The following is a 26,308-nucleotide window of genomic DNA, read 5'->3' as shown; positions in this document are numbered from 1 at the left end:
CAGAGAATTCTGTGAGAAATTAAAAGAATGCTGACAATTCTCAAATACCTCCAGAGAATAGAAAAAGAAAATACATCGCCTAATTCACTTTAAGCATAATTTTCATAACCAAAATCTGACATGAACTTTGTGAGGAAAGAAATTTTCAGGTCTATTTTGCTCATGAACATAAATATTAGAAGCTCAAAGAAAATACTAGGAAACAAAACACAGCAAAATATAAAGATATTAATCAACCTTGACCCTTTTAAAAATGCATGGTTCTCTAACATTTTTAACTTTACTCATCATATTGACATAAATAAGAAGAAAATTCATATAATTATTTTAGTAGATGCAAGAACATCTTTGATTAAACTCATCTCCCATTGATGATTTAAAACTCTGAGCAAAAGAAGAATAAAGGAGGAAGTCTTCAGAAAGCCTCCTGCAAGCCTGATACATACTGATGAAATGGGAAATGTTTTCTCTATTTAAAGTTCTAGCCACTGTGATCAGGTAAGAAAAATAAATTAAAAATTTAGAAAAGAAAAAAATAAGTGTTATTGTTAGCAGATGATGGGCAAAACTTCAAAAATATGAGAAAAAAAGTACATATGAACCTTTCTAAAAAATGTAAAATAACTGTATGTATAAAACAATAAAGGATCATTGAGAGAATTAAAAGATAATACTTGGATCTATACATGTTATTCATTGGTTGGAAGAGTCGATTTATAAAAATGTTGGTTCTTCCTAATTCTATAACTAAAGGAATCTTTAAAAACAACAACAACAACAAACTATGAAAGCTTAATTGAAATACAAAAAAAAAAAAATGTCACATTTTTAGGATATGGCTTAGTGATTTCTATAGCTACCCAATCCATCCCCACATGCCCCTGTGTAGTTCATCCCCCAATCCTCCCTCCACACCCAACTCCAGGCAACCACTGGTTGATTGTCATCGCTAGAAAGTAGTTGAAGCTGTTGGAAAACTTTATTTAGATAGAACCCTACCATAGGTACTCTTGTGTGTCTGACTTCTTGTATTTAACATATTGTCTTGGAGATTCACTCATGGTCCAGTGCAAGTTTGTTCCTTATATAAATAATAACTAATAGTTCAGTAATAATTTTACATTGTATAAATATGATGATTGTTTCCAGTTTGGAGCAATTTTGAATGAAGTTACTATGAATATATATACTTTGTGGACATATGTCTTTATTTCTCTTAGATAAATACCTAGGAGGAAAATTTTTGAGGATTCAATGCACTGTTAAATTAAACCCAATATAAAAAATTCCTTTGCTTTTGTGGAACTTAGCTAATCCAAAAATTAAAAAAAAAATGTACAGAGTGAGGATGACCTTATAAAAGAAGAGAAAATTGGGAAGTCTGGCTCAAACAACTTCTTATAAAAAACTAATATGGGGCTGGGGCTGGGGCTGGGGCTCAGTGGCAGAGCACTTGCCTAGCACGTGCGAGACCCTGGGTTGGATGCTCAGCACCACATAAAAATAAATAAAGTAAAAGTATTGTGTCCAACTACAACTAAAGAGAGAGACAGAGAGAGAGAGAGAGACAGAGAGAGAGAGAGAGAAATATTTAAAAAAAATAATATGGGAGTATAAAATAGAGCAGTAGATCAATGAATTTAACAAAGTCCAGAAATAGCTCTAAACATACATGAACATTGGGGCACCTCTGCTAACCCTCAATGAAATGACAATCTTTTCAATGAATGGTTCCAGGAAAATTAGCTAGCAGGGGGGTGGGGAGAGGGGTACTGAAAATCTATTTTACATCTTTCAAAAAACAGTAAATTCTAAATGAGTTTTAGATTGAAATTTGAAAGGCAAAATGTTTCCAGAAGTTAATATGCTAAAATATTTTCATGAATTCAAGTTGGTGAAAAATTTCATAGGTAGATATTTTAAAAGTCATTATAAAAGATTACTAAAGTAGGCTGCATTGAAATTGTTTTGTTCATCAAAGACACCAGTAAGGGGATGAAAAGGCAAGTTAAAAAGCTAAAGTACATATTTATAGCACATGTAATTAGTATAATTATATACCATATCAACATAGAGAATATATATATTTATCTATATATTTATAAATATATATATATATATATATATATATATATATATATATATTCCTACTACACCCCAAAAAAGGAAAAGGACAGGTAACTAGATTTTTTTTAAATGTGAAAAACACTAAAAATGGCTGTTGAAGAAGAAAATATTCCAATAGCTAATAAACATCTGAAAAAAAATGTTCAATTTATTTTGTAATATGAGGAATTCAAATTTAAACAATAAAAAGATAGCATTACATTCCTCCTGAGTGGCAAAAGTTTAAAAGTTTGGCTAGGCACAGGCACATGCCTGCAATTCCAGATATTTGGGAGACTGAGGCAGGAGGATCATAAGTTCAAGGGCAGCCTGAGTAATTTAACAAGACCCTCAGCAATTTAGTGAGACCCAGTCTCAAAACAAAGAATAAAAACGGGGTGGGGTTGTAGTTCAATGGTGGAGTGCTCCTGGGTTCACTGGTCCCCAGTGCCAGAGAAAGGGGGGTGGGGCAGGTTGGTTGACAATGTCAACTATTAGCAAGAATACAGAGAAAGGGACTCCTATACTTCTGGAGGAAGAATAAATTCATACAATCACTTTGGAAACAGTTTAGTATTATCTGACATGAGGAAAAAATTGTGAAAGGCTTTGAATAGGGGAGAAAAAAATAGGACTGAGTGTCCAGTCAAGTGGACCATTCTGTGTTACCTTGCCTTTCATTGTCTTTGAACTATTCTACAACTAGTTAAATTGTAGAAAATTGGTAACAACAGCAAAACTTCTTGTCCAGGAGAAATGCAAATGAATTGTCTGGTGGAATGAAATGCCCTGTGAGTAATGTTTACTTTTCATCTACTCATAAATTCACTACCACCTCTCTTACTGCCTATATTTATGTGGATCTTTACATGGTTCAATTCTCCTTTGAACAAGTTATAACACCTTCCTGGTTCCCTCATTAGTTAATGAATTAACTAATCATGCTGCGAAAAAGAAGCCAGACATAAAATAATACTATATAAATTTTTTTTTAAAAAAAGAAACAAAAGTAAACCACTTGAAATATACAATCAGTTGACAAAGATTCTATAAGAACTTCTTTGCATGCTGTTCAAAGTCAGCATAGTGGTTGCCTGTACAGGCGAGAGAGGTGAGAATTGGGAAAGAGTAGAAGGAGCTTTTCTGAGATAGCAGTAATGTTCTATCTTGACCTTGAGAGCAGCAATGATCATAAACATATTCACTTTATGATAAATCATTGCCCTATTTAATTGTTCAGTGCATTTTCCTTAATGTACATTATCTTTCACAATAAAGAAAATACTTTAAAAAAAAAAAAAAAAAAGCTTCAGGGAGTGAAGGACCTGATAGCCAATTAGAGACAAAAGCTATAGCATTTGCTGTATTATCCAGCAAGCAAGTTTTCCACATTAATATTCCAAGTCATTAAAGAAATGGCCTTCAGAGACTATTTTCTAATCCCCCAAAGCAGTAAAATAAATGCAATAAGCTGCTGGAAAAGACAGGAAGCCTAACAATCCCTGGGCCAGGACATTTTTTTTCTTAAGAGGTTTGCCAGGTTCATAAACGGAGTATTTTCAGCTAGAAGTTTCTATGTAAGCTTTACCCTCCCTCTCTGAAAACAGAAAATTAGCTGCCATTCAAAAGAAATTAACACCTGCATCTACTTCATTTCAAGGGAAAATTGTTTCTTTCCATCTCCCCTGTAACTTGATATACTTCTGCATGCATCAGGCAGAGGTGACAGCCCCTTTGTCAACAGCCTAGGTAATCGCTGCCTGGGTAAGCAAGCCCTGAAACCACCAGCTCTGTCATCTGTCCAGGCAGGTTCACCAGGTACTGTGGGCACCATTCCTGCACAGGTGTGGGTGAAAGGTAGAAAATTCAACCAGTGACTCTCAGCTGTTCATGTTTTGTCTATGTAAGAGTGCCAGGAGGGCATACCCAAGGGCTTCATGGCAAGGCTGCTCACCTTACTAGACATCCAATTGCATTCATCCTTGAGGGGAGAAAAAAATTGGAAATGGAGGGAGTGAAGGGGACAACTGCAAGGAGAGGAACAGAAGTACATATATGCCTCTTATGCTCTGTCCGCAACTCCGCCTACACCAAACCCTGGAAGATTAACTCTTTCCTTTCCCAGAATAAAAATAATGATACTCAGCATTCATTGAATACCTGCTATATGCATATTTATGTGTGTTTTAAAATAAATATATTCATATATGTACATACATAATCTAATATATATTATACACACACACACACACACACTCACACATCATCTAATCTTCTTCACGGTTGTCCTTATAAGTAGGTAGCTTTGTCTTTGTTTTCAGGGGGAAATTAAATCTCAGATAAATTCAATAATGTTTCCAACATCATACCTTGGGAACAGTCTGACCAGCTCTTGGCCTGGAGAAAACTAATTTTTTTGTTTCTTTGCTTTTTTAGTTTTTGGTTTTTGTTTTGTTTGGTATCAGGGATTGAACCCAGAGGGTCTTAATTACTGAGCCACATTCCCAGTGCTTTTCTTTTCTTTTTTCTTTTCTTTTTTTCTAAGTTGTTTAGCGCCTCCCTGAGTTGCTGAGATTGGCTTTGAACTTGCAATCCTTGCTCCTCAGCCTCCCAAATTGCAGGGATTATAGGACTGAACCATCACATCCAGCCTGGAGAAAACTGTTAGCCTCCAGGTCTACCCTCTCTCCATCAGTGCAATGAATTACCAGGTTTTCCTAAAAGGCAACTAATTAGCCACTGCCTGCCTAAATTTTTTTAGCTTGAAATGATACAATCAATATGTGAAGTTGCCATGAATGATACAAAAAGAGTGTACCTAGTAATAAAATTTCTTTCACTAGAGACAGTTAACCAATAAACATTAGTGATACCAACTTCATATTGCTCCTGATAACCACCTGTGAAGCAGATGTGATTATTTTGCCAGTTTTTCTCTAATGTATAAAGTACAAAGAGGTTGCTACTTGTCTCCAGATCCCACAAATGTAAAAAGCAAAGCAAGGACTCCAATCCTGGCTCCAAGGTACCTAATCATCTCGGGTGATGAGAAACTACATGAACATCTATAATATATGTAGCAGTATCACTAGAGGAAGGAAAGAAGGTTTGGTGAGTGATGTCAAATGATGGCTAAGTAGCCAAAAGGTCAGTGGGTAAGGGACAGAAGCAGAGAAAGGAAGGTGTCTGAGAAACAGAGGGGAAAGTTATTTAAACTGACTTCAGTAGCATACCCATGGTGGGGAGGAAGAGAAGAAGGCATTGTTGAAGAACACACCTTCAAAGCCCCTCCTGTGGTGGTGAACCCAAAGACCTGAGCTCCTTGCATCTAACGAACACACTTCCATTAGAACAATCTTAATGTACACAAACAAAATTATATACATTTTCTCCCTATTTAAAATCATTTGGTCACTGGAATTAGTACAATATTGCACTAGTGCAATATTGCATCTAACTCTCTCTAGAGTCAGACTTCCTAGATTCACAATTCTGGCACTGAAACATACCATTATGACCTTAGCAAGTTACTAAAGGTCTCTATGCCTCAGTTTCCTTTTTTGCAAGGATTAGATATCAACCCCAGAAGGGTATTAAGAATAACAATATTATAAAGCTAAATAGTGCCTAGCTCTTTAATAATAGTAGTTTTTAATAAATATTAGCTGTTAATAAATATTCGCTATTATGATCATCATCATAATTATAAATCCACCACCCTTAACTTAGCACATAAAACCCACCCGAGTTTAATCCCCAACTTCCTCTCAAACACCATCTCTGATACACTAGCAGTTCACCCTGGCTACCCTCGTCTCTCTGCTTTTGTTCCCCCCGTCCTCTCCAACAGGACACTTTCCCACTTCTCTTCCAGGATAATTCCCTAGAGCTTCTTCCTCTTAACTTGATCGGATGCTTTCCCAGTGCTCCTAAAGCCACGTTGTCTCTATCAGATCCCCCATCACCTATGGTGTCTATCCAGGAAGAAAAATAACTTTTTTTTCCCTAATCGCCATGAGTTCTTTATTGAGGCACACCCTGGTAACAAAAGACAGACTAACAAGCAAAAGACAAACAAGTTTATTCACACACACAATCATCACTGCGTGGAAAAAAAATTCCATGAAGAGTAAACAGAAAGTGGTGAGTTAGCGACTCTGGCTTATGCAGCATCTTCCACAAAGAGCGATAAATTCATAGAGAAATTACAGGGCAAAAGAAAGCAGTTTTCAACTCTGAGAAGGTAAATATATGGGAGGAAACTAATGGAATGGGGTTTGTTTGCAGATTCCTCTGGTGCTGTATCTAGGCTAACAAGATCTAGAGCTGTCACCAGGAAAGAAGAATTTCATGTGGTGTTGTCTTTAGGCAGAAAATTGGGGAGACAGAATTTTTCCTCCATTCGTTGCTTGTTCATTTCCTTCACCCCAGAAATTATTTTTATGGCAAAGACACCTATTTTGCAGTGACGATGCCTGTTTACCTGCACTGTCTTAAACTTTTGAGCTCTCAGGACTAGCTGGCCTCTGCCTCTTCCCAAAAAGTTTCTAGAACAAGCTGAGGGAATTTGGGTAGTTTCAGGCTCTAGTCACAGAACATGGAAGATAGTTTTTGCCACAGTGACAGAAATTCTCTTCTACCTTTCTATGTTTCCCTTTACTACAGTCCACAAAAAGCTAAAAAGCATCTTCTCGGAAAACAGTCCATAAAACTGTATGTGGTAATTAAGTGTCACCAGTCCGCAGCACACACAGCTAAGCAGTGCTATGCAGCTGCCTGCTTTCCATATGCATTAATGCTTGCTCCTTTTCATTTCCTCCCCGTTAAAGTTGTTCAAAACAAATACATTACAGTGTATCCAATTTATTCCCATCTTTTTCTAAGCTATGATTTTTTTCACAGGGATGTACAATTCTTGCTGATGTTCAAATCTTTACAAACCTAATTGGGAAATTGTATGTATTCACACAAGGAAACTCAAATCCAAAAGAATTCAACAAAGTTGAGTCAAACCACCTGCCTCTAAAAACAATTCTTAAGGAGCAGCAGCTTCAGGGACCTTGTTTTCAGAATATGAGGACATGGAGCAGAAGGAGGACCCAATGGGAAAGAGGACATACTTGAAGCCAGGCATTCTGGCTCTGAATCTTGGCTGCTGAATAGCACTGAGTGACCTTGGATAACTGGCAGCACTGGTGACAATCAGTGGGACCCTGTGCAAAGTAAAATGCAAAGCCAATGTTCAAACTTAAAAAGAATATTAAAGCAGAAATTACAGATATATTTAATACCAACTGTGAACATTTCTAAACATGTGCTCCTGTGGGATTCCAGAGTGTATGCCATCTAGCCCCTCACCTCCGTCTCCTACACTGTTAAATAGACACAAAAACAGCACCAATCTCAAAGGGATGCTGTAAGAAATGCTGTAAAGTCTCCCAAAAACTGTTTACAAAAGCATCATGGGATGTAGCTCAGTAGTGGAGCACTTGCCTAGCATGTGCCAAGGCCCTGGGTTCAACCTCAGCATAGGGAGAAAAGCATAAAAAATGTTAGCTTTGTCCATTATCATTTTTTAAATGTCAACCTATGAAATAGAATAAATAAGGCATTAATATTCAGTTACAAATAATTCTTATTTCACCAAGGAATTAGTCCTAAGATCCTGTAAGTAGCAAACTTCCTTATTTAACTCTGATTGAGTTTATAAAAGATTAACGCCTGTGCTACTTACTAAAAGAGAACATATTAGGCAAAACAAAGGATGACTCTAATCAAAGAAGCAAACCCAGGAAAGGAAGAGGGGCTTCAGACAAGATGATCTAAGAGATGTTTTAATTTAAGGTTTACAAGGACAGGATCTCCCTTTCTCTGTTTATACACATGCCATTCTGGCCTATCTGTAGGATGATCTTATGTCTTTGATGGGGCTGGGTTAATAGCCAAGTTCTGGTGTCAATCATAATTGAGTTGGATTCTCTGCCTCTAGATCCCCCAACTCTCTGACCTCAGACAATTAACTTCTATAAGCCTTCATTTCCTCATTAACCATCCAAACTCACAGAGGAATTTAAAAACAGGTTCACAGGGTTCTCATAAGCTTTAACTGATATATACAAAGTGCAGAGCTTAGCTCAAGGCTTGGCACATACTACTGCTCATAAATAGCTGCCTTGAGGGCAATAATATGGAAACCATGCCCTAAGTTGGTATTGGGATACAAACAGTAAGCATTAAATGCACAATGGTCCAGAAATACCCTACTGCCCCCAAATTACAGCCTAAAATCCCAAGCATGGACTATTCAATAATATGAGAAAGAACCTTGACTGTCCATCAAGAATCAAAGTATAAAAGATCACTTTCAAACTTGGGATTGCTCTGACCAAATAAAAACTTCAACACCTGTTTCAATATCTTAAATTGCCAAGAATATTTTACTCTTTACTAGTACTTTCAAACAGATTGATATATTTGCTTACCCTCATTTTATAGATGAGACATTCTCACTGAAGGGTAGTCACCCAGACTGTGCTCTGGGGCCAATGCAAAATGTCAGTTCTGTTTCGTTCATTTCTAGAAGCACGTGCCTTAAATGTGTCTGACTGCGCTCTACCCAGGTGCCATTGCCATGCTTTAACTTATAACTTTCTGGTGGAAATTCTGCCTGTGCTATCACTAAGGCAGTCATAATTACAGAACTAATTTCCAAATACCAAAGTAGGGCCAATCCAAGGTCTCCGAGCATTATAAAAAGACAGTAAGACAACAGGATATTCTACTGCCCAACTCAGTGGCTCTCCCACAATTTATTCCTGTGTTTAAAATGTCTCAAAGGCATAGGCATTCCATTACCTATAAGGTCAAGGTCAAACTCAGTCTACCCCACCTCTCCCTAGAGTCCAGACTAAGCTCCAGCCAAACAGAAGTGCCCACTGTTTTCCACAAATGTCATGTTTTAGATTCAAGACCTGAAAAGAACCCAGAATAATGAAACCAAAGATAATGAGAAGTTGAGTGCTTTAGAGGAGATTGGGAGGGAAGCAAGATGTCATGTGGGCCTGTGGAGTCATGATAAAAAGAATATAATTTATTTCAAATGAAAAGGAAAGACATTGACCACTGAAGAGAGGAATGAGATAATCTAATCCGTAGTTTGAAAACATTCCTTCTAAGTGCTGTGCTAAGAACTGATACAAGAGTCGCGAATAAAGAAGAAGAAACTAGGGGTTGGGGGAATGGGCAGTGTATGTATGTTGCACAGCCATCCCAACTAGTTAGCTTGAAGGTGTGAAAACCCAGCCTCTACCTCAGAGCAAAGCCTGTCCAAGGAAGGGACATAACCTTTGTCCTTGGAAAGACCCACAGAGCACTCTTAGGCACATACCCACCCTGCTGAGTTGTTTATCTACAAATAACAGGAGAGATGTGCTGCTGCTGCGCCAGGTATCCCTGACTCAGTCAGGCTAGGTGGGGACCCATAGCAACCCCCTAGCAGCCACTAATCAGCATGAGACAGGGAAATACCTGGGATGCCAGATGACCCTCCCAGTAGTTTATGGTGGTTGATAATGTGTTGGGAAACTATGTAGTTCAGCATGTACACCCCTCTTGGCTTAAACCAATCAGTTCAAACAAACGAATCCCCCTCTTGTAGTAACCAATCACCCCTACCCAACTTGTTCCCGCCAGTGAATGTGCTAATATGTTTTAGAGTTGTTATTTGATTTCCCCTCGGTGTGTGATGATTTGCTAAGAGATGCTATGATGTATGTGGGGGTCCCTGCCTTCTCCAAAGAATGTATAAAACTGCTGCAAACCCTGGGCTCAGGGCATCTCAGGGGGGCCTCTCAGCATCACCAGTTGCTATGTGCACGTGGAAGACCACTAGCTCGCAATAAACACCTCTTTGCTGTTTACATCGATCTTGGTCTCTGGTGGTCTTTTGGGGGTCCCGAATTCAAGCATAACAGGTGCGCATATCTATCCATCAAGATTCTATGCAAGTAACTGGTCATTGATGAAACTGATCCAAATTTAGCTAAGTGTTAAATAAACAATCTTACTGGAAGACCTGTAGAGTAGAGGAATGAAGTCAGGGAGAAAAACGGGGAAGGAAAGAAAAGGTCCTGGGAATGAAATTGACCAAATTAAATTATGTGTGTGTGCAATGAATACCAATATGATCTATTATTATAATGTCCTAATAATAAAAAGAACTACTTTCCCAAGTGTAATCTAGCTTGAAAGTTCTCCAAGTTAAAAAAAATTCACAACATTCCTTGATTTTTTAATATTCAGTTTTAACTCAGATCAAAATTATTTCCATAAGTTGCTTTAACATATATTGATGTTGAGTTCATTTCAATAATTCTGTATGATTTCCTCCCTCCAACAGCAAATGGTTAAAAGCAGGGCATTTTGAGTCAGATAGATCTGAACTGGATTCACTTACTATACTGCCACTTACTTGGAAGAATTACTTAGCTTTCCTGAGCCTCAATTTCTACTTTTGTAAAATGAGGATACACATACCTCAAAGGGATGCTGTAACATTTTGCCCACATAATATAAGATGATTAGTTCACCTGCCATAGAAGCTGACCAATAAATAGTTGCTGCTACAAGGCAAGGCTCAAAGACAGTTGCTAGTCATATATAGACTCTCAGGACAAGAAATAATGATGAATCTTAAGTTTCCCTTCATTAAATGGAAAATTCAACAATTTGAACAATAGCTAATAAGTTACTTGTATAAAATGCTTAAGTTCATTTTATGTTGGGCTTGCCCAATTTGATACATACAACTCCAAACTCTTCCTTAAACAGGCACACTTACATCTTTGACACATTTTAATTGTCAGCGTTCTGTTTAAAATTCTGCTTATGTAATCACTGTCATAAAATCGGAACTGAGATAAGTAATTTCAAAATACAAAGAACAATGACCAGAGTCGACCAGAGGACTGTGAGTGCTTGAAAAGACAATAGAGTATTCTCTTCTGCTCAACACCTCCACTGATTTAATGTTCTGCTTAAAAAACATCAGTGTGTCCCCATGGCTAGGGGACAAAATCTCTAATCCTTCACAGAACCCACATGATCCTTTGAGATCTGGCCCCAACTATATCATCTCTTTCAGCTCTCAAAACCAGCTCAATTCCAGCCAGCCACAATTTTTCACTTTCCTAAAATGTCTTGTTCCTTCATGGCATCTTATCTTTGAATATGATATTTTATTCGCCTGAAATTAATTCATTATATCACTCCCTTGTTTGCTGACTACACTGTGCTAGATGTTACACAAACAGTGATGAACAACACAGTTATGAACGCTGCCCTTTAAGTTTGACAGCTGATAGGCAAACAAATATGCATGTATTCACACGCTAAGACAATGCTATCAACACTAATAAACAAGGAAGTGTAACAGGGGTATCAAGAAGAGAACTATTTCATTAGCATAATCAGCAAAGGCAGTAAGCTATGTTTGGGGGCTTGAAAGGTGGGGGGAAAGATAGGCTCAAGTTCAAATTATACCACCTTGCACCACCTTTGCAAAGAAGTGGAGGGCAAAGTACAGTAGCCAGGAGAGCAAAACAGGAAGGAATTTGATAGGGCCCAAGAACTGGTGGAATGAAGAGAAGCAGGGGACCAAGGTCCAGGAAATTAGGTCTCAAGACTAAGTGGGAACAAGGTCATGAGCACTGTGCACCTCATGGAGGAATTCAGATTTTTCAAAAGTGAAACAGAAAGGAATCAAAAGATTTAAACAAGGACTCTGGCTGTTCTTGGCATTATGTCGGGGGATAAGTGATGACAGGGAGAACAAGGAGACAGCTGGAGCAGAAAAACTGCCCTACCCATCCAGAACAATGGGCTCAAGTTCAAATTACACCACCTTGTACCACCTTTGCAAAGAAAATTAATTCTGCCAGGTCTGATATGCCCTTGGTGAGTCTTCCTATGTGTGATCTGATTTGTCATTGTTGTGCAGTACCAGGGATTAAATCCTGGGTGCTTTATTACCACTAAGCCACATCCCCAGCCTTTTTATTTATTTTTTATTTTTTTCAATTTTGAGACAGGGTCTCATAAGTTGCTTATGCCCTTGCTAAGTTGCTGAGGTTGGCTTTGAACTTGAGATCCTCCTGCCTCAGCCTCTCAACCCACTGAGATTACAGGCATGAGCTACCCAGCCCAACTGTTGTTGTAACTCACTTACCATGGAACCTTGAGCAGAACACTTGAGAGTTTCCTATAAGCTTCAGTTCTCTCACAGGTAAAATAAACATGACAAAAGTACTTATCTAGTAGACTGTTGACTATGAAAGGAGATCATGTATATATCTTAACTATAGTATCTAGATGTTATTTTTTAACTAAAGCTATTGCTATTATGAAAAAGTTGGAAATAGGTTTGTCTGTATATGACCTTAAAATTATACTCTATTAAATGCATTTTATGATAGCCAAACTCCTGGATTCCAATCCTAGCATGTCTTTTACTAGTAGCAGAAGGGAATGTCTGTTGTGGCCCCTCTTTTACTGGGAAGCCAATCCTATTCTGAGCTTCAATTCCCTCATCTATATAGGAATTTATGACATTTGTAAGGATTAAGTGAATTAATGCACAATTATAAAGCCCCAACAAACTACGTACAAGCACTCAGCAAATGTTATCAGTATTCTATCACTCATACCAGACCATAATTCCCTTAAAAAGGAATCAGATTTTCTACTTGTCTTTCAACTCCATTCTTTCTACCTCTCCTCTTACTCACAGTGAGTGGATTCTAAGTGCCTGATAAACTTCCTTTTCATACATCTCTATTTGCTAAAGATAAGTGGGCGGTGGGGAGGGCTTAAACACAGACCCTGTTCACCTACATATCTTGAAGAATATATAGTAAATTTGAGTTGTTCTGATAAAGAAATCCAGGTCTTGTATATGGTCTGGATAGCATTTCTTTCAATAAGACTTTAATATCCTGGGTCAAATATGGGTCAGAAGAAAAAAAAAAATCTTTAAGCTACCAACAAGTTAGAAATCACATGGTGAAATCTTGGCTCCAATCCAGACATTAACCAGGCTGCTGAGATTAAGTAGCATGGCCAAATTAAAGAGACATCAAACCTGCCAAGGAACAAATAATGAAGTGACATAAACTGAGGTAGGTGAGAGAGGTTCTCAAACTTCCCGATGACAGAATGTGAGGAAAAATCAATAAGGCTGCAACCTTTCAGCAGCCACGGTGCAAGCCCTCGATGCCTCTGGGGAATGAATGTCTTCCTAAAAATAGGGAGGAAGGAAGGCGACAGGGTGGTGAAGGTCAGCAATAACAGAGCAGACACAAGTAGTAGTAAAGCCAGCCTCCAGGCCACAGTATAGGTATGAGAGATGACACCCGTAGGCTATCACAAACACCAGGCCAATGACTTTACACCAGGCATAGAAATGATGCACATTTCCCAGAGAAGAATTCTTGCCTCTTAATGGAATGGCTTCCTGGGACTCAGCAAGAAGGCTTTACCTATCCATTTACAGAGTTCTACAAGCCTCCCAGCTCTGGGGCTGAGATGATGGCTCTTTAGGCAAATTAATGATCCCTGTGATGCCAGTATTAAAAAGGGACATGGAAGCCAGAGATAAAGGGGGAAAATCAGAAAAGTGAGCTGCACAACAGATGGAGGCATAAGAAATTGAGAACCAGGAGAAACAAATGGAAAGCTTTACAGATCTTTCTCCTTCTTGACAGTAATAGGAGCTTAAAGGAATAGATTAAATCAGATGCTTCCAATATTCTTTGTTACTTATTAAAATCCCAAACAAAGCTTTGAATTGTCAACATGGAAAAAAAATAAGTATCATCTCTCCTTAGTCTTCACTCTGCCCATTCCTAATCCTTAGATAATGACTTTTTAAATATGAGACTGGCTGAGCCAATAATTAAGATAGTGAACTCTAACATCAGGGCATTAACTTTTATGACCAAAGCTAACACAAGTTAACTAAAGACTGCTTTCTGAACCCCCAATCTTTACTGTTAGCCAGAAGAGAAATGGGGGGGGGGCACAGAATGAGACTTGACACACTGTCAGCAGGAACCAAATCCCCTGGTTTATAAATCATTATAAACTGATTTTCCAGAAATGCACAAGTGACACTATGGGCGAGGGATTAATTTTTGTCCCAGCCCCTTGCTGTTGGGCACAATCTTTTTAATATGCATGTGGCCTGAACCCCCAGAGAATCAGAAAGCTGGTAATTTAAAGAGAACAATTTAAAGACAACAATCATTTGAAATTGTCTAAAAAGTTGACTGAAACAAGTAGGACTTAAATTTCTAAACTGATGTAAATTTCTAGTCAATTTCTTTTGGATGATGCATGGGTTCAATTCCTTGCTTTGTAGCTTCCATAACTCAACAACTATCTCTTGAGCGAGATGTAGTATGGTAGGACTACCAAAAGTATGGCGCACAGATGGGCATCAGCAGTATCACCTAGGAGCCTGTTAGAAATGCAAATTCTTGGGTCTCACATCATACAAATGGAATGAGAAATTCTGGGAGCAGGTCCTGGCAATCTCTAGTATAATAAGCCCTTTAGGATTTCTGATGTAGTTGAAGTAGAACATGCTGTTGTCAGCACATCTCTTAGGAGCACCGACATTTGGTCTGGATTCCAGTTCCACTATGAGACTTTGGGGAGTTACTATTCCTCTCTAAGCTTCTGCCTCTTCTTCATATAGAATACTTGCTTTATGAGCTGGGGATGTGGCTCAGTGGTTGAGTGCCCCGAGTTCAATCTCCAGTATCCCTCCCCAAGAAAAGATCTCTGGGTTTATGTTCAGTAAATATCCCTAACACTCATGGTACTAGGCACCAGGAATAGTGCTGGCCATACATAAGAGATCCACATGGCCCTTGACCCTAACTCTCAGCACAGGGTTGGCAAACTTCATCTGTAAAGAAATAGAGAGTATCCTTGGCTTTGTGGGCCATATGGTCCCTATCTTAACTTCTCCACTCTGTCACCTCTGCAGGAAGCAGACATAGGCACTAGGAAATGAATAAATGTAGCTATGTTCCAATAAAACTATTTATGAACACTGAAATTTGAATTTCATATAATGCTCTGTGTCATGAGATCTTATTCAGTGTGTGTGTGTGTGTGTGTGTGTGTGTGTGTATTTTAACCACTTAAATGTACAGATATGCCTCAGGGGCTATACTTTGCTGACCCTGGTCTAGTACTCTCATTTAAGTAAAGTTATTAAGCTATAGGAATCTGGGCTTTCTCATCTGTCAAGTGAAAGTAACACTGCCTGTTCTGAAGGTTTGTTGTAAGAATAAATATCTATAAACTATGTGGTAAGCTGCCTGACACAGAGAAGACACTCGGCAAATGGCACCCACTGTCATTATTATAATGAAATGTTTGCTCACAGAAAGAAAAGAAAAGAAAGAAAGAAGCCTAACACTACAATCTAGGAAAATTGGAAAAGTATCGGAGCAGGACAGAAACACAATGCAAAAGTGTAAGCAAAACAGAGTTGTAAGTTTACAAACCTATTCACTCTAGGCACCATTGGATATGCATCTATTATTAACATATTGTTTAACTTATTTACACACAAATAAGCGGTGAAAAATAAGCAAAATATACAAAGGAACTTCAATCGCCTTACTCTGTGGACTTAAAAGAAGATGTGGTTTATTTTGGACATCTAAATTGCTCCCATATGTGCACTACCCTCCTGCAGCAATGAAACAACTCCAATAAAAGTGTATAAAGTCCATCACTAACCTCAAAGCCTCCAGGAGTTCACACCACCACACTGAGACCAAAGAGCCAACTCACACATCCCACACTGCAGCACCCCGAGGGAGAATTCACAGCTGCACAACATCTGGGGATAGGGGAATTGGGATCCGGATATGGAGAAACCTAGGACTTCATCTAGAGATGAGATTTCGAGGGCTCCTCAAAAGCTGAAATACGTCCTGGGGTCAGGCACTCATTATTTGCTCATTAGTCGCCTTCCTTTGGCTGCCAAGAGTTTAACCAACAGGTGTGTCCTCCCCTTCTGATCCCAACCCAGTGGGCAATCCTTCCCCTATCCCCTCACACTACTCCCATTGTCTCTGGGTTCAGCAGGCTCTTCTGATGGTGAGGAGAAATACCTGCAGGCATGCTCTTCAATACAACAGTTGCTAACCATATGTGGCTACTGAACATTGAAGCCCACCTGGTACAACTAAGGACCCACATTTTTTATTTAATTTCATTTTAATGAATTTATATTCAAAAACTGATGCTGCACTCAACCTTTGGAAAAGGTTTAAATATGTGTGAGCAACGTGAATATGTGAATCTACCTTTTCATTTAAAATTAGTAAAATCTAAGTACTGATTAAGTATTTCTGATAAAAATTAGCATGTGAATTAAGAAATGTTTTAATTATACATGGTATACCAAATTTTGAAGACTTCTTATGAAAAGGGGGAAATGAACATTTAATTATAATTTTTTATCGATTGATCACATGGACAAATGGAGACATTTTGGAAATGTTGGGTTAAAAAAAATACATTACTAAAATAATTCTACAAGCTTCTTTTTGTTTTGCTTTTTTTTTTTAATGTGGCTCTTAGAAAAAGGTATGGTTGCATAAGTGCTACATTAGATTTCTGACTTTTAGCTTTGCTTCATAACGTTAAATAAACTTATCATCACCTCTGCCATAAAGCTAGAGTCAGACATAAAATCTGTTCAGCTCTGACCTTTGCACTTCCTGGTCTTTTTACTGCTGATGGCTTAGAGAACAGTTGTTCTCTTCTCAGATACAATTTTCCCTGGATGATAGGGCAACCCTTCACTGAAAGGTTTTCACTGCTCTTTGAGCCCAGCCACTGTTAAGGCCAACCAACCCTGCTCTCCACAGGTGTGTTTCCCACTTGCCCCAAGGAGAGAAATCACATCATCAAAAGTAATTTGCTCATTTCAGTTCTTAAAATCTAAGATGAACTCCAGGACCAGCTTTTAATCCTAGATCATGACTCATATCCACCTCTGGACGAACAAATTTTACTCCCAATTCCTTTGTGATCATACTCTTCTAAGAGTAAGACTCAAACATAGGTTTCACAACTGACCAAGGAAGTTTTTATGTTTTATGTCTGATGAATGCACAGTTAAGAAATTCACCAAGAAACAAAATAGTCTTTGGAATTAGAAAGAAGTCTTTTCCGGAAAAGGATTTTACATGCAACAGTTTTAAAATTTGAGTAAATAATAAGAAACGAGACTATGAATGTGGATGTATATTTATATTTACTGTACACACACAGAGACACAGTTTTTACACAAATACAGAATGACCCTAGGACAGGGGCCCCTTTTACTGGTCCTCCATTGCTCTCTTTTAGAGTTAATTTCTCCCGGACTCACCCAAGAACCAGATGTTATAGGCCCCCACCCGTCTACATCTCACAGGAAATGAAAAAGTGGCTGGAGATATGGAGTGTGGGACAAAGGATCTCTCAAAAAATGTTACCTACCCCCAGGCTGCTGTTTATTGAAATCTCCTGAGATTTTGGGTCAAGGTCTCTGACTTAGCCACTCTAAGTCTATTTAAAATCAAAACCAGAGCCCACTGAGTTCTTGAACCGGAGAGAGACAGCAATAGTAAAAGCACTGATAATCCCTTCACCTGGACCACGTTCCTGCTGACAAACCTTTACAGAGCTGCTAACAAGGAAAGGAATTAACCAATTTGAAGCTTAACACCTCTTCCTTTTCCAGCTTAGGTGGAGGTGCTAATTGGCAGTAAAATACATAAAAGGTGTACATCAGAGTGGCTGGAGAATGGGTCTGGATAATCCATAACCTGAATAATGAGCCTTTAAATAACCAAGAGCTAACTGCAGGTTTTGGTAATAGGATCCTGGTAGTACTTGTAAATCTACTCTCTTCAATTAAAGAAATGCCTTCTACCACTTTTCCCTAAAGCCACAAAACAAAAACAAAAAAGAAAAAAGAAAAAAAATGAACTCATTCAACTCCCAGGCCTCAGGCATGTGTGCCTTAAATTTGGATAAATGATAGAAATTTTCCTCCTGAAGAGATTTCATAACTTTGCTCAGGGGAGATTTCCTAAGTTTGGAAGTCATTCCTGGGCTTCCCCTATTCTCTTTTGACCTAAACCCCTTCTTTCCCCCACTAGTCCCCAATATAGGTTTTCTTGATTCCAGCTGTTATCATTATTAATACTGCTAATAATAATGGGCTATTGTCCCTTCATATGTGTACAAGCACATCCTGATCTGCAAAATATATACTCAAGCACTCTTTCTTTTGGTCAACACTACCTCAGGGGCAGAAGAACCTGAAGTTAACACAATTTGTGAGTCTCTTTGAGAAAATGAATATAAAGTTATAACTACGAAAGTGCTAAGGCCTTTTCCGGAGCCCTGGAGGGGTCCTGAGTTAACTCCTACTCTGTACAGCCCCCTCCCTCCCTCCCCTCGCCTCCATGCATGCTTCCAAATTGACAGCACATGTGGGTTCTTCAGGCAGAGCATTCACGTGACTTGCCCAGAGTCAAGGGGCTATTATTCAGTGTTAGACACAGAATTAAAACCTTCTCATGCCCTAGTCTCCCTGGCCCCTCTAGTTCCCCTTGTCACAAAGGAAACTCAGAGGAAGGAACAAATAAAAACCAACATAGCAAAAAGTGGCCCCTGCCAGGCGGTTGTTAGGAAGCTGTCTAGACGGAGAACTGCCGGGGGTGGAAGATGGTGAAATAAACTCAAAGGCCCTCCAAGCTTTCGCTTCACTGACAATGAAGGGAGAAGACACTCAGTGTGACCACAGAAAGTCAATTAAGCTCATCCCCACCACTTACAGGACGTGGGACAAGTTACTTAAGTTTTCCTAAGCTCGGTATCTTCCTTTGTAATAAGTTTCCTTAGCACAAGACCAAGCCTGAGCATTCTAACTGTTTCATAAATCGCAACTACAGCTTCTATAGTTATCAACTCAGCCAAAGCACTACTTTTACAGCCACTTACTCCCCAAAGTGCACTAATGTTCATGGCAACAGCATCTGTTCAGTCAACAAAAGATTGGAAATTAGACCAGGCAGCTACTGAGACTTCAGACATCTTGAGCACAGGTAAGAAATGTCATCACTGAGGTATTAGACAGGGCGCTTTGTCTTTGTCTTATCTACTTGCTGGAGTTGTCCTGGAAGTTTCAGAGTTCAATCTGTGTACCTGCAAAGTCTGTGTGATGTTCCAGGCTCAGGGAAGCCATATGGGTTTCAAATGCTCTGAGACCTCATAGTTAGCAAAACCATACTCCTGTATGGTCATGAGTGTTTGCTTTTTCTTTGGGTTTTTTTGTTTTGGGGGGGTTTTTTGATTGTATGTTTTTACTAATCTAGGAATAAATGATCATGAGAAAAGTTATGCCATTCCTATACTTCCGATCTTTCTTCCATCCCATCCAGTTCTCTCATCCCTCCCACCAAATTTTAAATTGGCTCCAAGGAGAGATAATAGACCTACAAGAAACACACTGAGAAGGAATTTAAGGAGCAAACTAATTGATAAACTCTAAATTGCTATCATCTCTTAAGGTTAAAAAAAAAAAATCCATGCTATATCCATGAAGAATTTAGCTGTCTATTAAAGTTAGTTCAGGCTCATGTTTGTCACTGAAGTTTCAAAAAAAATTAACTCCATTAATATATTAAACAAACATTTAGAGATCAATCACTTACTGAGAGCCAGGCTAGTTATTAGGGATACTAAGTTGGATAAGACAAGGCTTCTTCTCATTTGAGACTCAACTGAGCAACTACTACAACCCACCCTTATACTCCCCCACCACTGGTGTACCAGTAGTTTGTATACTTTTAATTACTAGTTGAATTATTTGCTTTCCCAATGAGTCTGATTAACCTAAAGAAGTCTCCTACCCCTATGTGTTTATAATCAAAAGAGTTTGAATATGCAAACAGTTCGTGGACAGTACAGATAATATCCACTGCCTCAGAGATAAGAGCTAACACCACAGGAGCACAGAGGAAGCCTGCTAATCAGGGGAAGGCTTGACTGCATATGGAATACTGAACTAGGAGCTGAAAGATGAGTAGAATGTTTGTCAGTGGTGGAAACTGATAGCAGAGGTAATTTTCTGCAAAGAAAACAGATATACAATATCAACTAGTAGCTCACAGTTATCAAGGACTTAATATACATCAGGTTCTCCTCTATAGAAATTAACTCTTATTTCCTGTAGCCACCAGTTTTGCTCCCATTTCATAGATAAGCAAATTGAGACTTAGAGAGCTTATTGGTAGAACACACTGGTCTATCCTGAGCCCAGGCTCCCAGTTCCTATGCTACACTACAAAAGCAAAGAGCTGTGTGAAGGGAAGAAATACAACTAGACACTGGATCAGTAAGTGGTAAGGCCAGATACATGGGCAGGGGACAGACTCTAAAGGAATTTGAAGGATGCTAAACAAGTTTATCACTCAGGGGTTGGAGAGGCAAAATCAGCATTTAAGACAAAAAAAATGCTTAGTTGGTACTGCATTTTACACAATACTCTGAAAGTGATAAGGAAGATGGGCGAAACCGTGAAGAGCCTCAAGAAAAGAGCCTACCTCAAAAGACAGACCAAGGCAAAGGGAATAAAGATGTAGAGTAAAGGGCAGATCTGAAAGACTTTCCTGAGTCAGAATTGATGCAATATGGTGGAGGATTAGATCTGGGGCAAGAGGAAAACAAGTAAATGAGAAGACACTAAGTTCATAACTTGAGATCACAACTCTTCCAATTTCCTATCAATCACGATAAATAGTCAAGGACACACGACTAGAAAAAAGATAACAGGAGCTCAGTCATGCACCAACTGTACCATGTTCTGACTGCCTCATCTTCATAATCCTCATCAACCTGGCAAAACTGTAATCTTCTTTAAGGCAGAAATAATTCACAAGTACTTTGTACCCACATATCCACTCAATGTTCACTTCAGTAGCAAATAAAAATTCAATACAATTCATCAAATGTTTGTTAAATATAGAAACTGTACAAGATACGATGCTCAAAAAGTACTTGCTGACCAAATGTAGAAATCATAAAAGACCACAATATACGCAGTTTTAATCACATAAAATTATAAACATCTACAACTTATAACAGAAGAAAGACAAATGACTAATTTGTCTAAAGAGAACAATCCTTGTGTTGCTTGTTCACTCTGTGACAGAGTTACCAGAAGAGTATGGCAAGAAATAAACCTATTGAGATTTGGAGTTGTTTTGTTTTTGTGTGTTCAGGATAATGAATATACCGATCACCTCACTTAACTCCTACAATAACCCATTCTCAACCCCTTTAATGACCCATGGTCAGCCCCATTAAGCTGAGGCATGAAATAAACAAAACAAAACAAAACAAAAAAACCCTGCTCTGGTTCTATAATTAATAAGTGGTAAAAAGAGGTGAAGACATAATTAAAACCCACATATTTTTGGCTTGAAGGCCCATGTGTTGTGGAGTGAATTCGGACCCCACAATTAAATAATTGAGGAGACCACCACTCTGTTATTGAGAACAAGCCCTGTGCATGGTCAGAATGGGTCCTGGGTGTGCACAATGCCTTGAAGGAACAGTTCCATTCCATCAAAGAGCAATATTAGCCACCAAATAGGATCTTCTCCTCTCAGCTAGTAAGAGATTAGCATTTTTTTGTGGGGGGAGTACTGGGGATTGAACTCAAGGGCACTCGACCATTAAGCCACATCCTCAGCCTTATTTTGTATTTTATTCAGAAACAGAGTCTCACTGAGTTGTTTAGTGCCTCACTTTTGCTGAGGTTGGCTTTGAACTCACGATCTTCCTGCCTCAGCCTCCTGCCCCACTGGGATTACAGGTAAGATAAGCATTTTTTGAGTCACCATTGTATAGGCAAAATTATACTTCAATAGATATCTCTATATCTTGGTTTTCTTATATGGAAAAGTGAACAATAAAATCTACTCCGATAATTTTTTGAGAAAATTAAAATCTTCACCCACAGAATAAAATTGACATCACCTCTAAAGTTATTTTTAAAACAAAAGCTCCATTGCAATAAATCCTGTTCAGCTCCAGTATCATCAGTATGAAGCCTGTCTTGACTACCCCCTAACTGCATTTGATGCTCTCCTCCTCTATCTTCTATTATGCTTCCAGAAACTGATGCTATTTTGTTCTTCACATTATAACATAAGCAATCATTTGCTTTTCCATCTCCCTTACTATACAGTAAGCCACTTGAAAATGGGTCAATGGCTTATATATCTTGTAATATGAAGGGAATTAGGACATGCCACTCCAATATATGCTGCTTTGGAATACTGATTATTTTGAGCGGAAGGCAACTGAGAAAAAGCAGATATAAGAACAGTCCTCTAATGTCTCCCTCTACCTAAAAGAAGGGCATATAAGTTCCTATGACAAAGATGTTTTCCCTATATAAGGAAGAGAAGAACTTTTTTATCATCAAAGGTGGAAGGTCAACACTTAAGATAAATCTGTACAAAACTTACAATAAGAAAAACTTATTTTCCATTAGTTTCCCAATCTCTTTCCTAAAATTTACCACTTCTAGCCGCAAACCCCCTTTTACCTTTGTCTCTTCACATCTCCACAGTTCATTAGTTTTTGTTAAAATGGTGTATAAGCTCTCAGCCTATCACTTTCTTTGGGTCTTCATTTCTTATACATGTGAAGACGTCTCTGCACACATAAAAATATTAATATCAAATGAAAATTGTATGCTTTTCTCCTGTTTTGTCAGTTTGATTATCAGGCTCAGGCAAAGAAGCTAAGAGAGTCTTTCCTCTCCTTCCCTCGCAGATACCAACATCTGTCTAGGGCCGGAATTTAGAAGAAAATGTTTCATAGCAAAAAATAAAATAAAAACATTTTATTTTACTATAACCCTTTTTAGAAATTATTATAATTGTACATACTCTACAACTTGGGGAAATGGAAGGCTCCAAGTTGAAAATAACTGTCTACAAACATAGCATGAAGCCACGCTTGTCCCAAACGCAGGTCTCTGGAAACTTGTTCTCACCACTCTACTGTGTGTAGCCTTCAAAGACAACAAGGGGTAAAGGCCCATCACAGACCATCTAGTCCATCAAACAGAAAGGCAGCAAGGACTAAATGGTATTACGGCATCTTAGAAAGTCATCTGGGAAAGTACAGGGAACAGTTTTAAAGTATAAGGAAAGTTGGCAGACTTTCCTGCGTCTAAATCCAAGTTCACTCTGTCTTTAACCCTGTGTGACCCTAAGCACATCTCTTAAACTTAGGACCCTCAGCTCCCTGATCTATAAAATGGAGTTGAAAACAATGGCATGTACCTCTTCAGGCTTTCTACGTAAGAATAAGAGTTATATGAAACACTCTAAGGATATGGTACTAATTTCATTTGTTATTATTATATATCAAGAAAAACTGGCAAATATTAAATACTTGTGCTACAAAGTATTTTTCCTATCCTAATTTATTTCATCCCCACTAATAGGCGCTAGTAGTTTGATCTTCTGTTGAAAAAACAGATTCACAGCCATTTCAGTAACTTGTCCAGGGTCATATAAGTTGCACACTAATGTCTTTCTGCATCCAAAGTTTTTGCTCTTTGCAGTATTAGCATCCCAGATTAGTTTTGAGGAAAGATAAATAAAATCAGATATGCCTTAATATAGGTCAACATGAGGCGCAAGAAGTGAAAGGTTAGATTATACTCATATGTAACATGGGATAAGCATTAAAGATATTTGGAAAGATTTGGGAGTGTAGCTCTATGGTAGAGTACATGCCTAGCCTAGCATGTGTGAAGCCCTGGGTTCCATCCCCAGCAATCTGCTCAAAAAAAAAAAACAACAAAACAAACAAACAAACAAAAAACCTATGTACAGAATTACGCACACAAGATACAAAAGGGGCAATAAATGTTATGTCCCTCAATTTATTCCACAGTGAATAGCATAAAAAAGTAGTAGAATTTACTCATATTCATTTCTTAGAGTCTTGAGGTTAAAGATCCTGTATTATAATGCACACATAATATTTCCTCATGATTTCACTACCATTTGTTATGTCCCAGAATATGTTCTGAAACAAACAGAGGAAGTTCAGAAAAGTCACAGGAAATGTTTGATCTCCTTTACTTCCAAGAAAGGGACACAAACTCTACTAGGTTACTTTCTTAATTGCATCATTAACACCAAGCCATGTTGGAAGATGATTCAGGTAGAAGAGCAGTAGGTGATTCAAACCATCCTACAGAAAAACAAAACAAAACAAAAAGCTATTTCACAACAACACAACAAAACCCCAAAAACTGTCTTTTGGTGTGGTTTGTTTTTCACACACAGCTTCCTCAAGCTGGGAACAAAGAGGCTTTCACATTTCTCCAGTCAAGGTCAAGGAAACCTTCACGTTGTGAATGTTTCAAGTATGCAGTCAGGTTAGGCATATGTAGAAATAGTAGTGAGCAACAAATGGGGCAAGGAGTGGGGAAGGGAGGGGCACTTCCAGGGGATGGAGTGAAAGTTCTTCTTAAGGGAGCCCCCACATCACCTGAAGCCACAAGGCTGTGAACCCAGATAGATACTCAGTACAGGTGAAGAACTTAGACTTGGAGAAAGGAACTCAACCAAAAAGAGGTGGTTGGGTGAACTTTGATAGGTTGTAAAGTCATTTCGGTCCCTTCAAATTCATGAACCTACAGAAGCCCAAGGTCCTCTTCCGATGAACATATCTTCCTATGAACTTTTCCAAAGTAGAGCTAATGTCACATAGGGAGAGCAGATTTCACAGAAAACTCATTCCTCAGAGACTACCTGTAAACCCAGAAGTTTTTGTCTTCACATGATCAAATACTCCCTTGCTCTCCCTCCCCCCCATGCCAAACGCGATGCCCCTCACTAGCAACAACCCACGCCCAGGCACTCCTCTTCGGTCGGTGGCCCCCTGAAAGGCCTCGGGCTCAACAGAGCTGCGGGGATTCGCGGGAGCACCCCTTCCTCTCTCTTTCCATCCCCTTTATTCGGCACACAACCCTGCTCTCCCCTGGAGCCAACAGTCTGCAGCTCCTTCCTTCAATGCAGGCGCGAGCAGGCAGGAATGGTGGGGAAAGAAGCTGTGCCAGCTGCATGTTTCAGAATCTCCCTCCATATGCATTTGCCAAAGGAACAAAAAGAAAATCAACGCCAGGAAAAGACAACTGAGATGAGGATGCGGTGGGACCGCGGCTGACTCGGTGCCTCTTAGCAGCCAGGGGCTGGCCAACCACGCGTCCGAGCCACAGATCCGAGTCGTTACCTTCAGGATGCAGGCCATGGCGCTCCGCCGGCCCTCCTGCCACCGAGCAGCGGGCGCGCCTGGGTCAGGGGCAGTCCCGACGGCGGGCTGGAGACTGGTACCGTGGCAGGACCACTCCAGCCCACATTCCCGCAGATCCAAATAAGGGGACCGCGGCGCGAGCTGCGCGGCCCCAGGCCCCGCCCCCCGCGCCGCGGCCCCGCCCCCGGCCCCGTCCACTGGCCCGCGGCCCGCGCAGCCCCGCCCCCGGGTCACGTGCCGTCCCGGGCGCCGGCGCCGGCGGCCGCAGCCCTGGGTGCCTGCTACCTCTTTTCTTCTTCTTTTTTTTTTTTCTTGCCCCGCGTAAACGTTCTGTGTGGATCGATGTCTGCAAATTCTTCTCTGCAGCAGGCAGGGGTGTGGGTCTCGCTGGGAAGAGAAAGCGGCCTTTTCTTCTCGGTTCGGTTCCCCCCCACACATCAGAGAACTCCTAACAGACATTTCACACTTTTTTTGAAAAAGTTAAACGGGTTTGGCATCGCCCTTCTGCAAGCCTTTGGGCGCATCAAAGGATTCTTCGAAGTAGCAAGGCAAGTTTTCCCTGGGCTGTTAAAGAACGGAGGCTTCACTTTGCCAGACTCTGTGATGGGCTTACGTAAAATTATTTGTAAAAATATTTTCTGTTGATCAGGGAGCTCAAATATCTATCAGTGAAAGAAGTCATGAACCATACAGTGGTAGAGTGTGTGTGTAAAAACATATTTTATACACACACACACATATATACTTACGTGTGCAATACATAACACACATGCCA

General features: G+C 39.4%; 1 protein-coding gene across 2 annotated transcripts in view; it reads right to left on the bottom strand.

Annotated features, from left to right (window-relative positions):
• The window catches only part of St6galnac3 (ST6 N-acetylgalactosaminide alpha-2,6-sialyltransferase 3), a 508,389-nt gene extending 482,685 nt beyond the window's left edge, over positions 1–25,704 (bottom strand). For both annotated transcript variants that reach the window (XM_040288879.2, XM_013360931.4), the window contains exon 1: positions 25,513–25,704. In XM_040288879.2, coding sequence (XP_040144813.1) covers positions 25,513–25,530 — 18 coding nt within the window. In that variant the 5' untranslated portion in view covers positions 25,531–25,704. The remainder of the gene's footprint in view (positions 1–25,512) is intronic.
• Between the last annotated feature and the right edge of the window lie 604 nt (positions 25,705–26,308).

This window comes from Ictidomys tridecemlineatus, chromosome 11 (assembly GCF_052094955.1).
Source record: "Ictidomys tridecemlineatus isolate mIctTri1 chromosome 11, mIctTri1.hap1, whole genome shotgun sequence".
Taxonomy (NCBI): domain Eukaryota; kingdom Metazoa; phylum Chordata; class Mammalia; order Rodentia; family Sciuridae; genus Ictidomys; species Ictidomys tridecemlineatus.
The sequence above is the reverse complement of the archived record's forward strand: the minus strand, read 5'-3'. Positions and strand labels throughout refer to the sequence as shown.